We start from the raw sequence: 15,681 nt of genomic DNA, 5'->3' as shown, positions 1-15,681 counted from the left end.
TCCTCCAGAGACTCACCCTCTGTGTGACTCACCCTCTATGTGAATCCATCCATCTATCCTCCAGAGACTCACCCTCTGTGTCTGGACATCTTAGAAGGTCTAGGCCGCCTCTTCATCTCCTCTCTGCGCAGAGAAAGCTCCTCTGCACTCAGATGCTAAAGGTCCCCCCCCCCCACACCACAAATGAACAGTCACTACAACAATACACAAACTATGCACATGCATACGTGCAGTAGTGTGTGTGTGTGTGTGTGTGTGTGTGTCGATGGATGGCTCTATACTGTACCTCGTATGTGTGTCCTTCCAGATCCTTAGCGTCACACCATATTCCCCAGATGTCTCTCACACGACGCTTCCTTGTGCGCTACAACAGAGCAAAATAATCAATCAACATTAGTGTCATAAAAAAAAGTACTCCAATGGGGGGAAAGATACACACAAAAAGCCTGAAAATAGAAGCATGTTAGAGATATTTTCTTAGTCATTTTAAGAGGTCCTAAATCACATGTAGTGCATTCAATAAAGTGCATGTCAGTATCATCGTGCATGTGTGTGTGTGTGTGTGTGTGTGTGCTTAAAAAGATTATTTCTCTCTGGCAACAATGCTTCTCTTAGCAATAACTTTGTGGGAAAGCCTGTTTATTTCCCTTTTAAATGGTGTCCCATTTGTAGGGAACATGCATGTGTGGGTTGCTGCCAATACCAAACAGCTTATTCTGCTGTTGCTATTGTTTTGAATGTCCTAATCCTATCCCAGGCTCCCAAACATTTTCACTGTACGGCCTAAAGTGACAGAGAGATAGGGGGGGACGAAAACATTATTTCCGGTCTTTGGCCATCCTGCCTGGTGGAGAAATTGTGTAACAACATGCTATGTAAAGAACATTCTGTACATTTGTGGTCAGAGTGTTGCGCCTTCTCTCGATTTCAGCTGTACACTTCTAGGAAACCATATATCTCACACACACACACACACACACACACACACTCGGGCAGAAACCTTGTATGTCCAAAACCATTATTTTTCAGGGGAAGAAAATGGATCCTGAATTATTATTATATTATTATTATTATGAGTTATTATTTAGTCAAAGCCTCTTTTATTGGTTAAATATGTATGAATGTGTGGCCTGTAGTGTAACGAAGTAAGGTATACATTTATGAAAACGTAAAAAGTTTAAATATGGAGCTGCAAGGTTTCCACCCGGACAGAGATGTTGTGCAGTAACAGCTATGGTTCACACCTACATCCTATTGGTTAAAAAAAAGAAGTACAATAATAATAATCTCTGTGTGTGTGTGTGTGTGTGTGTGTGTGTGTGTGTGTGTGTGTGTGTGTGTGTGTGTGTGTGTGTGTGTGTGTGTGTGTGTGTGTGTGTGTGTGTGTGTCTTTCAGAAATTCAGCTGTACTGAAAAGAAAATAAGAGATAAACCACATCCTGTGGGGTTTTAAGGACGGGAATGGAAAGTAACTAACTACATTTACTCAAATAAGTACTAGTACACTTTAGTTGAGTATTTACATTCTTTGATACATTACACTTCACTACACTCACAAGTCACAACACAGTGTGAGTTTGTAGATCGGCTATGTTTGAAAAGGTTGCGTTCACTAAATAAATATTTGAATACAAGACTTCTATTTATGACAAAGTACTTCTTCATTGTGGTAAACTACTTTTACTCCAGTAAAAATGGGAGTGCTTCTTCCTCCACTGATGATAATAAGTAGTTCCTCTTTACTGAAATGGTATTCTGTGGTTTCACACAGTGGACAGAATAGCTATTTGGGATCTTTCTCTCCCTTTCAACACAGGTGAGTTCATTCTTGACTTTATTTTAAGAACTCGACACAGAAAACAAACTTTTGAAGGACAATACCTGTGCAGCCAAAGAAAGAAAAACAGGTGCGCTTCCTCTGGAAATTTGTTGTTTAAGCCACTGGGTGCTCAGCTTTGAATATAACTCATAAACCAACTAAATGGAAAAGCCTTCTTCAGAGCAGACTAACCCTTTTTAGTAGGGGTTAGGGTTACTTTATAAAGTATATAAACATGAGAAATTGCATCTGAGCCAGTCTTGCATCTTTTATTTTGGAGTGCCGCTTTTTCCATTTAGTTGGTTTATGAGTTAAAATTAAATAACTATGCAGCCGTCTTGCATGAAGGATAAATATTTATCTGCAAATCCAGGAGTATCAGATATACAGTATCTACCTGAATGTGTCGGATATTACAGAAATATTTATGGAGGGGGGGGGGGGGAGTGCAACACAGGTTGATATGTCTATTGAGAAAGAGCTATTAAAATGTAATTCAAGAAAAACAAACTGAAAGTACAGTAGCATTAAGGCCAGATACGGGGGACATGATGTCATGCACAAATTGAATATTTTGTTCCTTCTTTCATGTTGAAAGGATTATTATCCCTGGTTAATTAGCCCTATATGCCCCAATGCATTACAATGTCTATGATTAAATTGTAGTTCAAACCTTCCTTCAGTTAAAATTCTCTCAAAAGCTAGAAGTGACTCATTAGTGACTCATTTCAGTGAGGGTGTGAATTCCCGCCCAGCCTACCCACTTGCCCCGTCTTTCGTTAAGCAATACCAGTCGCCTAATCACAGCGGCAGCAACCTTAAAGGGATAGTTCAGATTTGTTTTAACTTAAGCTGTATGAAATACTTGCCATTAATATAGTGGTTGCAACAGTATTAATTGATTGCCCTGGTTTTGGTCAATCGGGGAATTTCGTTTTTTTACAAAATCATGTTGACAATATGTATATTGAATGTATCCAAGACCTTGTCCTTTCCTACAACAGGATGAATGCTTCAGCCATGGAGAACAGTGACGGCTACAAAGACTTCCTCGATCTCGGGGGGGTCCAGCTCTGCTCCAAGACCGACGTCAACCGGTTTAGCGCCAGCTTCATCCCCGTCTTCTACTACGTCAACTTCCTCCTCAGTTATGTCGGCAACGGGCTGGTTCTCCTCGTCATCTACAAGTTTGAGAAGTTCCACACAGTGACAAACATCTTCCTCCTCAATTTAGTCGTCTCAAACCTCCTCTTCGCCTCCAGCCTTCCTTTCTGGGCCACCTACCATTTGGACGAGTGGGTCTTTGGTGTGGTCATGTGCAAGATGGTCAGCAGTGCCTACTTCGTGGGCTACTACAGCTCCATCCTGTTCCTGACGCTCATGACGTTTGACCGATATCTGGCCGTGGTGCACGCCGTGGCCGCGAGCAAGAGCCGGAAGAAGACCTACGCCGTCGGCACGTCTGCGGCAGTCTGGTGCGTCAGCATTCTAGCCAGTCTAAAAAAGCTGGTTTTCACAAACGTACGCCAGGACCACGAACAAGGTCTGATGTGTGAGGAAACGGGATATGATGTGGCCGTCATGAACCATTGGCGCCAGGTCAGCTACTATCAACAGTTCTTCGCCTTCTTCCTGCTGCCTTTCCTCGTGTTGATGTTCTGTTACGTCAGCATCACCGTCCGCATCGTCAACACCCGCATGAAAGAGAAGGGCCGCTCCGTGAAGCTCATCTTCATCATCGTCTTCACCTACTTTGTATGCTGGACACCCTACAACACCGTCATCCTGCTGCAGGCCATTAGAATCTCTTCTGCTCGTGACGGTAAAGACCCTGAGTCGTGCGGCGAGTCGGACATGTTGGACAATGCCCTGTACGTGACGCGCAACGTGGCGTACCTGTACTGCTGCATCAGCCCCGTGTTCTACACCTTTGTGGGTAAGAAGTTCCAGAGCCACTTCAAGAGACTGCTGGCCAAGATGCCCTGTCCGAGACGACGCATGAGCCTCACCAGCACCACCTCACAGAGAACACCTCATACTACTGCTGACCACTGAGTAGCCTACTACTGATAATTACTGGAGATGCCGCAATCCGATCTTCTGATCGGATAACGGGCCGATATCAGCCAAAAAACGTGATAATAATAACTTGAATTTATATAGCGCACAAACTAATTGTCAAAAGCCTGAGTGAACAAATGTCTCTTCAGTGCCGACTTGAAAGAGTCCAATGTAGGCATCTGGCGAATCTCCAAGGGGAGAGAGTAGCAAAGGGCCGAGGGTCCGCGCTGGGGGGGGTCAGACAGAAAGGCCTACCGTGGGGCAATGCCATGGAGGGATTTGTAGGTGAGGAGGAGCAGTTTGTAGGTGATGCGGAACTTCACCGGAAGCCAGTGGAGGTGATCGGGATCAGACTACAGCGAAAGTTTATGCGTGCATTATGTGTACTATGTAAACTTTTCATTTCCATTTTTCCAGCCATTCAGTTGAAAAAAACAAAAATATGTTTTTATTTTTTTATTCAAAATAATTTGGAGACCCCCCCCAAAAATAATGTGGCGACCCCCCGAGAGGTCACGACCCACTGGTTGAGAACTGTTCTGGGGGACGGGGGTCCTTGGCTTGAAATGTAGATGAATTTTTTTTTTTTTTTCTCTCTCTTCCCCCTGCACGCCTCCCCTTCTTCTTCCCTTTCTCTTTTTGTGGAAATAACAAAACATCATTTCACCCACTGTGTTACACAGTAAACCTGTGATATGACAATAACGTTTATTTTGATTCTGATCAATACTGGCAGCGTGTGTATAATGGAACTCCATTCACGTATGCACTTATGTCCATATGAAAAACTCAATTGTCTTTAATTCTTTAATTTAAGATCTTGTACGGACAAATATCTTGTACGGACGAGATAATATCTTGTACGGACGAGATAATATCTTGTACGGACGAGATCAAATATATTTCAAATGCATGGCCATTCAGGGGCTCCGTAACTGTCCGAGTAAAAGTATTGACATTTTGAAATAAAGTAAAAAAGAAAATACCTCAAAATTGTACTTGAGTAAATGTACTTAGTTCATGTCCACCACTAATGGACATGGACACCTACCATGCTGTCTCTCTGAGCTATAGCTGGTACGCCTCTAGGACATCTTTACCCTCTCTCTGCTTGGAGCCATCCAAAACCCTAGGGCGGTTATAAACTGCTTGCTCTCTACATGGGAAGGAGAAACAAACACTCAATGTAACAAAATGACAAAGAACTATACCCAATGCAAATGTATACTTCATCACACAATTTCTCCCTCTCTCTCTATATGAATTATATTTTCAAGTGGGTTGCCACTTTTAGCCAATCAGGAGAGCATACCTATTTATGCATAATGTTACAGTTCCAATTTTGTCTGCTCATTTATTTATGGTTTATCCTGTATGAGCTCTTCCATCTGATTGGTATCACGACCTAAACATGCATTTTCTGTATACACCCATTGATGCCTGAGGCCGAATCTGGGAACGCCTTCTAGGGCCTGACCTAAGGTTTCTGAAAACCTTCAAATTCGGATGTTTTTTTTTTAAATAGTTATGTTGCTACATGTATAGCAATAGCTGATGAGACACAGAGAGCGCGCCGGCATCAAGGGTAGAACAACGTATACGTTGCACCAGGCGTCAATGGGTTAACCCATTCTGACCTGAGATCAGATTCTATAAACGTCTTCTACATCCTGACAGTTTTCTGATAAAGCTATGTTTCTATGTCAGTAGTTCTTCGATTTTTCAAAAATAGCAGACCTACAAGCTCATATCGCGCCACTCGGTGGCGCGATATGAGCTTGTAGATCTGCTATTTTTAAATAGCTAAAGCATAACATGATGCTGACACCAAAATGGGTGCCCGTTCAGAATGGGTTAAATTAAAGAGCTGGAGATACGATGGAGACCCCCCTGTGTGTGTGTGTGTGTGTGTGTGTGTGTGTATATATATATATATATACTGTACATATACCGGTATATATATATATATATACACACCGGTATATAGCCATCACAATAGAGATATTTAACACTTTTTAATCGTAATGTCCTACTCTAGTACGGTAGCTTTCCTTGTCCCATTTATAGTATGATAAAAATAGTGGCTTGAAATCTGAAATAACTCATGAAATTCATATTCAAATATGAAGTAATCTGCAAAACAAAGACAGTATAGTACTACAAATATAATATAGGGTTTAATTTTTGAATGCAGGTTAAAGCAATTATATGATAAAATTAAAAAAAGCTACTACATAGCTTCTTTAACATTACACAAAAAGAAATGCATACATGTACATACCCTTAGCTGCAATTTGCAACACTCAATGTTTTTTAATATGTTGAATCTAGAGTTGCAATGCCATCCATTTGACACATATCCAAACAGAAAAGTCCTATCTAATTGTATTAAACAACATTATACTCACCAACATTGCAGCTGTACGGAAAGCTTGAATTATCCTATTTCTTTCTGCAAAGTTTGTTTCATAAAAATCCACCGTAGACATGTTATTAGGCACTTTCTGTCAATAAATTCCATACAGGTGATACTTTTTCTAAATGTTGGAGTTTGGAAGAGCCTGTTGGAACTCAACGGCCCTGTGTGTACTACCTGTTTTGAAATTGCATAAAATGCAGCAGGAAGCTGCGTTATTGAAAACGAGAACTTCCAAACTCCAACACAAAATAATCACCTGCACAGAATTTATTGACAGAAAGTAGGTCATAAAATGTCTACGGTGGATTTTTATGAAACAAACACTGCAGATAATTCAAGCTTTTCGTACAGCTGCAATGTTGTTGTTGTGCAATTCTGGGCGGGAACCCCTATTGGTATCTTACCCCCTCAGGCCGGGCACCCATATTTGGGTTCTGTACAGTATGTACAGTATTCAAAAATGTAAATTTTTTGATGCTGCTATATAAATATTTGAAGTTTTTCAGAAACCTTAGGTCAGGATTTAGAGGCGTTTTTAGAATCGGCCTTAGGCCTAATGTCATAATACAATCAGATGTTGCAATTCTAGATTCAACATATAAAAAACTATCTATTGTTGCAACATACCTTGAGAACAATACAACACAACTTACAGTATATTTGTTATTAAGCAATACAGTACAGTTAACTACAAAATGTGAACATGTGTGTCAGTGTGTAATCATAGTAAATAATCATGTCCTGTCAACAACACAGAACCTAGATGCAACACTGGACCTTCCTCCTTCTCAGTGTGTGTAATGTGTGCAGTGGGTTCTACGTCCCAGCCTGCTCCCTCAACAGAACCCTTCTCAGTGTGTGTCATGTGTGCAGTGGGTTCTACGTCCCAGCCCGCTCCCTCAACAGAACCCCCGTCAGAGTCCCCTCCCTCGCTTCGGTCCATATCCATGATTGAGTGATCAAAGGGGAAGTCCTCAGAGTCCATTGGTCCAGAGGAATCGTTTAAAACTCCTCCCTCCTCATCCTGGTCGGCCGGTCGCGGGATGATAAAGTTACACTGGAAAAGGTTCTGGATCTGGGTGAGGAAGGGGTCCCCCTCGCCCTCTGGCAGGGGCTCTAGGTACCTGGCCAAAGAGGACAGCATCTAGGAGTTGACGTGGAAAGAGAATTGGGTGAGAATAGGACACTAACGACTCCGAGTATGCAATCGTGTATGCAATCACTGAAAATTATGTCTTGAATGTTGCACTGTTTTGAATATATTACATACTATTTTGTATTGTTGTTTTCCAAATTGTATATATTCTTCCATTATGTATTCAATGTGTCATTTCAGATTTTAGCATTGTCTATTCAAAAATAGCAGATATACAAGCTCACAGCGAGTCACTTCGTGCCACGCTGCAAGCTTGTGCATCTGCTATTTTTGAAAAATCGAGAGAAAGTGCGAGAACTACTGATTTAGAAGGCAAAAGTGGTTGATGTTTGAGAAACCTTCTCTAAGCAGGTGAGATGGGAGTCCCTTCTGAAGAACCTGTCCATCTGCACACACCTGATAACACAACAGAAACACATATCTACAATCAGGAGATGGGGTGAAGCCTTTTAACATTTCAATATACAGGATTTTACACAGTAAAACCTTAAATGGCAATATAACTCTGACAGTATACAAATGGACCCGAAAAGGGCCCACAGGTTTTATACACTCAGTTAAAATAACACTAAGGATTTTACAGTGTAGCTATACTTTAGGGCCTACCCGTATATATCTACACTGTACAATCCTAAAAGTGTGAAAAACGTATTCTTTATTTCACTACGCCTTTAAAAGTTTACCTTAGACACATCTTTTTTTTTTTTTAATATCTTTTTATTGGGTTTTTTACATTTTTTCCCCTCCCATGTGGAGTCCTTATACATGTCACTGTCAGATACATTAGTTAATACAGTACGTAGATCTTAAGGCACCCCTCATTTTCCTCCCGTCCACCCCCTGAGCCCACCCACTCTTCCCCAATGCAGAGACAATACAGAAAATTACAACAACAAAACAAAAAAAAAAAAAACAAAAAAAAAGGAGGAGAGGGTGGGGGGGGGGGGACGACCACCTGTGTGTGCGCGCAGCCACCGGTTTGCACGAAGCATATGCAATGCATAGGCATAATGCGTTCACCATTATATAGTTAATATTAGTAATATTTATAGTAATAGTATAGTAATAGTAATAGTAATAGTATAGTAATATTTCAAATATCGCTCATCTCTGGGACAACTGTCAGGGTTCTTACGTGATCAACAAAGGGCGTCCATGTTTGCTGGAAAGTTGTCATGGGGCCATTAAGTGCGAATCTGATCTTTTCAAGTTTAAGATAGAATAGTACGTCCTTTATCCATCCGTTATGTGTGGGTGGGGAAACTTGTTTCCATTTCAGGAGTATGAGACGTCTGGCTAAAAGAGAAGTAAAGGACATTATTCTTTTAAGGTGTGGGGGAGTGTTAGTCCCTGGGGGAATACCAAACAAGGCCGTTAACGGGTTGGGTGGGATAGGTACACCCAATATGTCAGAATATGATTGAAATATGGCTGTCCAAAAGTCCACCAGTCTAGGGCATGACCAAAACATGTGTGATAGGCTAGCAGCGGGTTGTCTGCACCGGTTACATGCATCACTAATGTCTGGAAATATCTGTGCTAATCTTGCATTTGTGTAATGAACCCGGTGAATGATTTTACATTGGATAAGATTATGTCTAGCACAGATTGAGGAACTATGAACCAGTCTCAGAGCTGTCTATCAGAGCTGTCTATCTCTTTGCCTAGAGATATACATAAGAGCATGCTTGCCAGCCAAAAGAACTAAGCAAACTAAGTTCATAATTCATATTAGAAGTACGCTGATGTTCAGCCTCGTATTTTGAGTGTCCACAATGATTTGTCTCTTTCTCACCCAGGTGCCTGGGAGTATTTGGTGATGATCCACTCAGCTCTCCTCATCAATTGACTCCAGTTTGGGATGTCCTCGGAGGACAGGAAGTCAAACCTGTATGGCAGCTCTGGGGACAACCAGACAAGCACACAACTCAGGAAGTCATCTTCTGAACCATCTCTATTCTCTAATGTTTGTCCTAAACTAGATGTATTGATCGTGAAAACTTAACTATAAATTGTGTCATGATGAAGCTATCACTGCTGTTGGTTTCATAAAACTACCTTTGATCACAACATATTCATATCGTCACCTAACATAATGGCATTGTTGTATGCTTTTCATAAATAACAAAATAACAAAACAAATACAGTATATGATATTGCTTAATCATTACACCCAGCACGTTTATAACAATATATGACGCATATTGCATATTGACATGCAAATATAACGCCATCTGTGATCCGTCACTAATTTCGGTTTTGACTTACGGCGGGGCTCCACCGGCCGCGTTGCGTCTCCGTCGCGTGGGTCAAAAAACGAACCGGGGCAAGTTGAATGCAGTCACGCAACGCAACGCGGGCAGTGGAGCCACCCTTCATTGATTAAAAAGGGAACATTCCCCGACGGTGACGGAGACGCGACGCTGACGCGCCCGGTGGAGCCCCGGTGTTAGGCAATAATAAACCAACCTTTATTATAAGTCACAACACAATGTATACAAATAGTATAATAGTAGTAATAGTAATAGTATAATATCGAATCAAAACTACTGAGTGTGTGTGTGTGACACACACACTCACTCAGTAGTTTTGATTCGATCAAAAGAAATTATAATAATAAAACATTATAATAATAAAAATAAAAAAACGAATGGTTCAAGACCATAAATTAAGATTCGAGTGGCAACCTTAACGAGCGAACATTCGAACCCTGAATGTTCGGGGGCAGCCTTAGTGTGTGTGTGTGTGTCATACTCTGTGGGCCTGAGGGCTTCTGGGTCTCCCTCACTAACAGGCAGGTGGTCTGGGAGCGTGGGGAGGCGTTGGCTGGGTCGTATGGGCTGACTATCATCCCTAGAAAGGGAGCTCCGCCACGCGAAAAATAACTCTGGAAAAGACAGTGCAGACACTAAGAACACGCGCTCTGCTTTGTCTTCTTCTCTCCGTCTCCAACTGCCCCGTCCGTCCGACGGCACTCACTCGCTCTCCTTTCATTTAAGCATCTGTGTCATTTTCTATTTTAGTATAGCATCACATGCTTTTCAGAAAACTCTTAGGATTTAGAACATTGGTTTTAAACAGTGGTCTCCAAACTAGCAGATACAAGTTAACAGCGTGTCACTTTGTGCCGTGCTGCAAGCTTGTACCTATGCCCACGATTTTGTAACCCATTTTTCACCCCTGTGTCAATCATCTAATGTGATCCTGGGCTCTACACACCCTCCACCAACCTAGTCCCCATATATGGGGGACATGGGGAGAGCAACGGACCTGAACTCATGCTTCCTTCATGCCTTTATTTATATTTGAAAAATATAAAAAAGTGTTTGAATTTTTTAGATTTCTCTTCTGGGGGTCCCTGGCACAAAACAGATCAGATCGGGGGACCGTGGACTAAAGTATATAGGCATTTGTACAATTGGCCTCGGGTCTTAATGAGGCACTCTTAATTTAATTCTCGTAAGACACACTGAGGGCTGAGACCTCAGTTTCAACAGTGCAGAGATGACGAATGTTGACAAAATCAAAGCAAAGGCAGAAGAAAATAAGCATAACACACAAGCGCAATGAAAATGTCACCTGGCAATTAAGTCACAAATTTGCAATCAAAACCAACAAGGATATAAATTAATCCCACTCCCATGTGAGTGCCTATTGAAGATTAAGCGGTACAATAATGTAAGGACTTCTCTTCTGACATGTTTATTGTGTATGCAATTCATATTATGTTTGTCCTGCATAGTGCAGGTTATATTGTACAAGGTGTATACCGTCATATACTAATGTTCATTATTGATGGTGGTGTGTGTGTAATGTTCTTACAGTACTTTTCTTACTCTGTAACTGTATCTTAGCTGCTGTACTGCCTCTGGCGACTGACGCAGGATCAATAAAAACATCTAACTAAGATTATTCTGTGTGAAGGGCACTACATTTAACCCACCCACCCATTTAACAGAGGCCGAATGTTGCTATGATACTGTAGATAGCAACAGAACCCCAAAAGGTCTTGAATGGGTTAAAACAGTTTTTCCCCCTAAGTCGAGGCTAACTTGTGGAGCCTGGGGGAATGTACTTCTCATGTAAGAAGACATCAAATATATGTTTCTTTTAGTTAGACAGGGAGTCAAAGAGTGTGACATCAAGTACTTCAACCTCTGTCATAACCTAGTCCTAGACAGACAGCTGAAGCAGAAAGTAGAACTGAATAAGTGATGGGATATTCAGGAGGAATTAGGCTCAGTCTACACATTAAAGATGTATCTATTTGGGGACAGGACGTCTTATCTTATTGGACAGCTACAACAGAACCTGGTGTTAAAACGCTGGACTTCCTTTTAACCCATTCAATCCGGGAAAGCATCGGCGTCATTCTATACTTTGGTAACTTGCAGTCATGTTACCTGGAACTGGTCCTGTGTGTGTATGTCCCGTAGAGAGGGGTTGGGCTGGAAGGTGGGGTGTGAATGGTACCAGCCCACCACACTGAGGCCCAGCGCCGACAGCAGCTCACAGGCCTGGGTCTGAGACACAGGGTCCATCTCACACTGCAAACCTGTACTCACGCTGTTGCACGGCTCTGCTGCACAGACCTAGTACACACACATACCCCACACATAAATAATGAACGTTCTTCAAGTTCATTATGAAGAAGTTCATCACGACTTCCATTATTGTTGTTGCTTTCTACAGCAACTACCTTCAGTACTTCGTCTTCCTCGCTGAAAGTGCCTCCCAACAAACCGATGACCTCGCCCCGAGACACGTGTGCGTGCTGAGGAGAGACACATGAATGAAAAGCACAGTAGAATGCAGTGTTCATTTAACCATAATGCACTACATACTTGGGAAATAGGAAAGATTGCTGATTTACAACCTCGCACAGCTCTTCACAATGTGACATGCTGCTGTGAGTTTGTATATTGTAATATATTAAACATTTTGGAAACATATTATTTACTTACTTTATATTTGCTGAAAATAGGGATTCTACAGTTATTGTGGTTAAAAATGTGTAAAACAGATCCAATAAGCACACGAACATATGTCATGTTAGAGTATTGTCATGTCTTGCCATAGCTTACAATTCATACGACACATTGAGGATTTAGTTTTGCACTTTCCAGTCTGACAAATGAGTGTGTTTAGTTCTTAAGGCTTAAGAGGTCAGATGGATGCTTTGTGTCCGAAGGCTTCTCATCTCACTTATAATCATGTGTTTTTCGACTCTTGTATCTAATGTCAAATAACGCCACGTTTCAGTACTTCATGTTTGGTCCATTTTAAATAACTGCTCAAGTGAACAAAGTAAATGTTAATAAGAACATACCATGTCCATGATGAGGAGAGCCTCTGCACACACTATAACCTGGAATGGCTCCTAAGAGAAGAGCGTATGACTTGTTACCTCTTAGTGCATATGACTAATGAATGAGAAGGACTGACCAGCAGACTACTGGCTGATGTTACCAGCTGTCAACTAGCGGTCTAGGGTTCTCAACATGGTCACACATTTAAAATTAATTAAACCTGCTGAGACCGTTTAGAGAGGGTGATAAACAAGGCAGAATCATTGAAAATTCATACTCTAAATGAAATGAAATAAAAGTATTCCATCGCTGGTGATGAAACATTATTAACTGAACAACGAGTTAAGTGCACTGTCAGCTGACCTGCATCTCTTCTCCAAAGCACTGGCATTGAATTAGCTGGAAAGGATCAAACGATCTAAGAAGAGATAGAAAGTAAGACCAGACAAAGAAAAGGGGAACAAGAAGAGAATACTTGAGTTACCAAAAACCTGTTATTGATGTTTCATCTCCAAACCACTAGAATACTGATAAACTTGACAGCTGAATTTCTCCCCATGGATCAATATCTTATCCAAACAGTAAAGGCTATACTGTTCTGCTCGACAAAGAATACACAAACCCTTCTGAACAGAAGGATGTGTGTACGATAAATCTACCTTAAAGTGTGATTTGGTTGCGCAGCAACGCGTTATATCTGTGACTTATATTTGTTATTTTCAGTGCCAGACACAGACATGTGATAAAAAGTATAAATCAGGCACAAAGCTACCCACCAAATCAAATCAAAAGTGAGAAACGTTGTACGGCCAAGTCTTAATGTGTGATTTGAGAAAGATTCCCCCATACGAGCGCCGTCTCCCAAACAATTAAGACATTATATGTAGATTCATGATATTTTAGTAAAAATGCTCTTTCTGTTCTACTAAATCTGAATATAGTACTGGATTGCACTTTTCACAAGATCTAACCTTAAAATAACAACAGCTATTTTCTCTGCACAACGACATGCGTCCATAGAAGACATGCTGGCTTCTATGGGATCTAAACGACTGACATCAGTCATGCCGACTGAGAACTTTGAATCCATCCATCTATCCTCCAGAGACTCACCCTCTGTGTGACTCACCCTCTATGTGAATCCATCCATCTATCCTCCAGAGACTCACCCTCTGTGTGACTCACCCTCTATGTGAATCCATCCATCTATCCTCCAGAGACTCACCCTCTGTGTGACTCACCCTCTATGTGAATCCATCCATCTATCCTCCAGAGACTCACCCTCTGTGTGACTCACCCTCTATGTGAATCCATCCATCTATCCTCCAGAGACTCACCCTCTGTGTGACTCACCCTCTATGTGAATCCATCCATCTATCCTCCACAGACTCACCCTCTGTGTGACTCACCCTCTATGTGAATCCATCCATCTATCCTCCAGAGACTCACCCTCTGTGTGACTCACCCTCTATGTGAATCCATCCATCTATCCTCCAGAGACTCACCCTCTGTGTGACTCACCCTCTGTGTGAATCCATCCATCTATCCTCCAGAGACTCACCCTCTGTGTGACTCACCCTCTATGTGAATCCATCCATCTATCCTCCAGAGACTCACCCTCTGTGTGACTCACCCTCTATGTGAATCCATCCATCTATCCTCCAGAGACTCACCCTCTGTGTGACTCACCCTCTATGTGAATCCATCCATCTATCCTCCAGAGACTCACCCTCTGTGTGACTCACCCTCTATGTGAATCCATCCATCTATCCTCCAGAGACTCACCCTCTGTGTGACTCACCCTCTATGTGAATCCATCCATCTATCCTCCAGAGACTCACCCTCTGTGTGACTCACCCTCTATGTGAATCCATCCATCTATCCTCCAGAGACTCACCCTCTGTGTGACTCACCCTCTATGTGAATCCATCCATCTATCCTCCAGAGACTCACCCTCTGTGTGACTCACCCTCTATGTGAATCCATCCATCTATCCTCCAGAGACTCACCCTCTGTGTGACTCACCCTCTATGTGAATCCATCCATCTATCCTCCACAGACTCACCCTCTGTGTGACTCACCCTCTATGTGAATCCATCCATCTATCCTCCAGAGACTCACCCTCTGTGTGACTCACCCTCTATGTGAATCCATCCATCTATCCTCCAGAGACTCACCCTCTGTGTGACTCACCCTCTATGTGAATCCATCCATCTATCCTCCAGAGACTCACCCTCTGTGTGACTCACCCTCTATGTGAATCCATCCATCTATCCTCCAGAGACTCACCCTCTGTGTGACTCACCCTCTATGTGAATCCATCCATCTATCCTCCAGAGACTCACCCTCTGTGTGACTCACCCTCTATGTGAATCCATCCATCTATCCTCCAGAGACTCACCCTCTGTGTGACTCACCCTCTATGTGAATCCATCCATCTATCCTCCAGAGACTCACCCTCTGTGTCTGGACATCTTAGAAGGTCTAGGCCGCCTCTTCATCTCCTCTCTGCGCAGAGAAAGCTCCTCTGCACTCAGATGCTAAAGGTCCCCCCCCCACACCACAAATGAACAGTCACTACAACAATACACAAACTATGCACATGCATACGTGCAGTAGTGTGTGTGTGTGTGTGTGTGTGTGTGTGTGTGTGTGTGTGTGTGTGTGTGTGTGTGTGTGTGTGTCGATGGATGGCTCTATACTGTACCTCGTATGTGTGTCCCTCCAGATCCTTAGCGTCACACCATTTTCCCCAGATGTCTCTCACACGACGCTTCCTTGTGCGCTACAACAGAGCAGAAATAATCAATCAACATTATTGTCATAAAAAAATGTACTCCAATGGGGGGAAAGATACACACAAAAAGCCTGAAAATAGAAGCATGTTAGAAATATTTTCTTAGTCATTTAGTCATGG

The 15,681-nt window shown here is 42.2% G+C and overlaps 2 protein-coding genes across 2 annotated transcripts in view; one reads left to right on the top strand and one right to left on the bottom strand.

The window, feature by feature from the left end:
• The window catches only part of mysm1 (Myb-like, SWIRM and MPN domains 1), a gene marked incomplete at its 5' end in the record, with an annotated part of 42,744 nt that overhangs the window by 13,640 nt on the left and 13,423 nt on the right, over positions 1-15,681 (bottom strand). The window contains 14 exon segments of the mRNA XM_083768077.1: positions 73-155; positions 287-364; positions 4,932-4,949; positions 4,952-5,036; positions 7,070-7,443; positions 7,794-7,851; positions 9,251-9,356; positions 10,210-10,342; positions 11,859-12,047; positions 12,155-12,229; positions 12,785-12,835; positions 13,128-13,182; positions 15,222-15,304; positions 15,472-15,549. Coding sequence (XP_083624203.1) covers positions 73-155; positions 287-364; positions 4,932-4,949; positions 4,952-5,036; positions 7,070-7,443; positions 7,794-7,851; positions 9,251-9,356; positions 10,210-10,342; positions 11,859-12,047; positions 12,155-12,229; positions 12,785-12,835; positions 13,128-13,182; positions 15,222-15,304; positions 15,472-15,549 — 1,466 coding nt within the window.
• Positions 2,825-3,874, top strand: LOC310860797 (C-C chemokine receptor type 3-like; the record flags this gene model as incomplete). Its single annotated transcript, XM_083767965.1, has 1 exon — positions 2,825-3,874. The coding sequence occupies one exon, from the start codon at positions 2,825-2,827 to the stop codon at positions 3,872-3,874; it is 1,050 nt and encodes a 349-aa protein (XP_083624091.1).

The sequence above is a fragment of the Protomyctophum parallelum genome (assembly GCF_964188405.1).
Source record: "Protomyctophum parallelum genome assembly, chromosome: 6".
NCBI lineage: Eukaryota > Metazoa > Chordata > Actinopteri > Myctophiformes > Myctophidae > Protomyctophum > Protomyctophum parallelum.
Note: the sequence above shows the minus strand (reverse complement) of the source record. Positions and strands in the feature narration are given on the sequence as shown.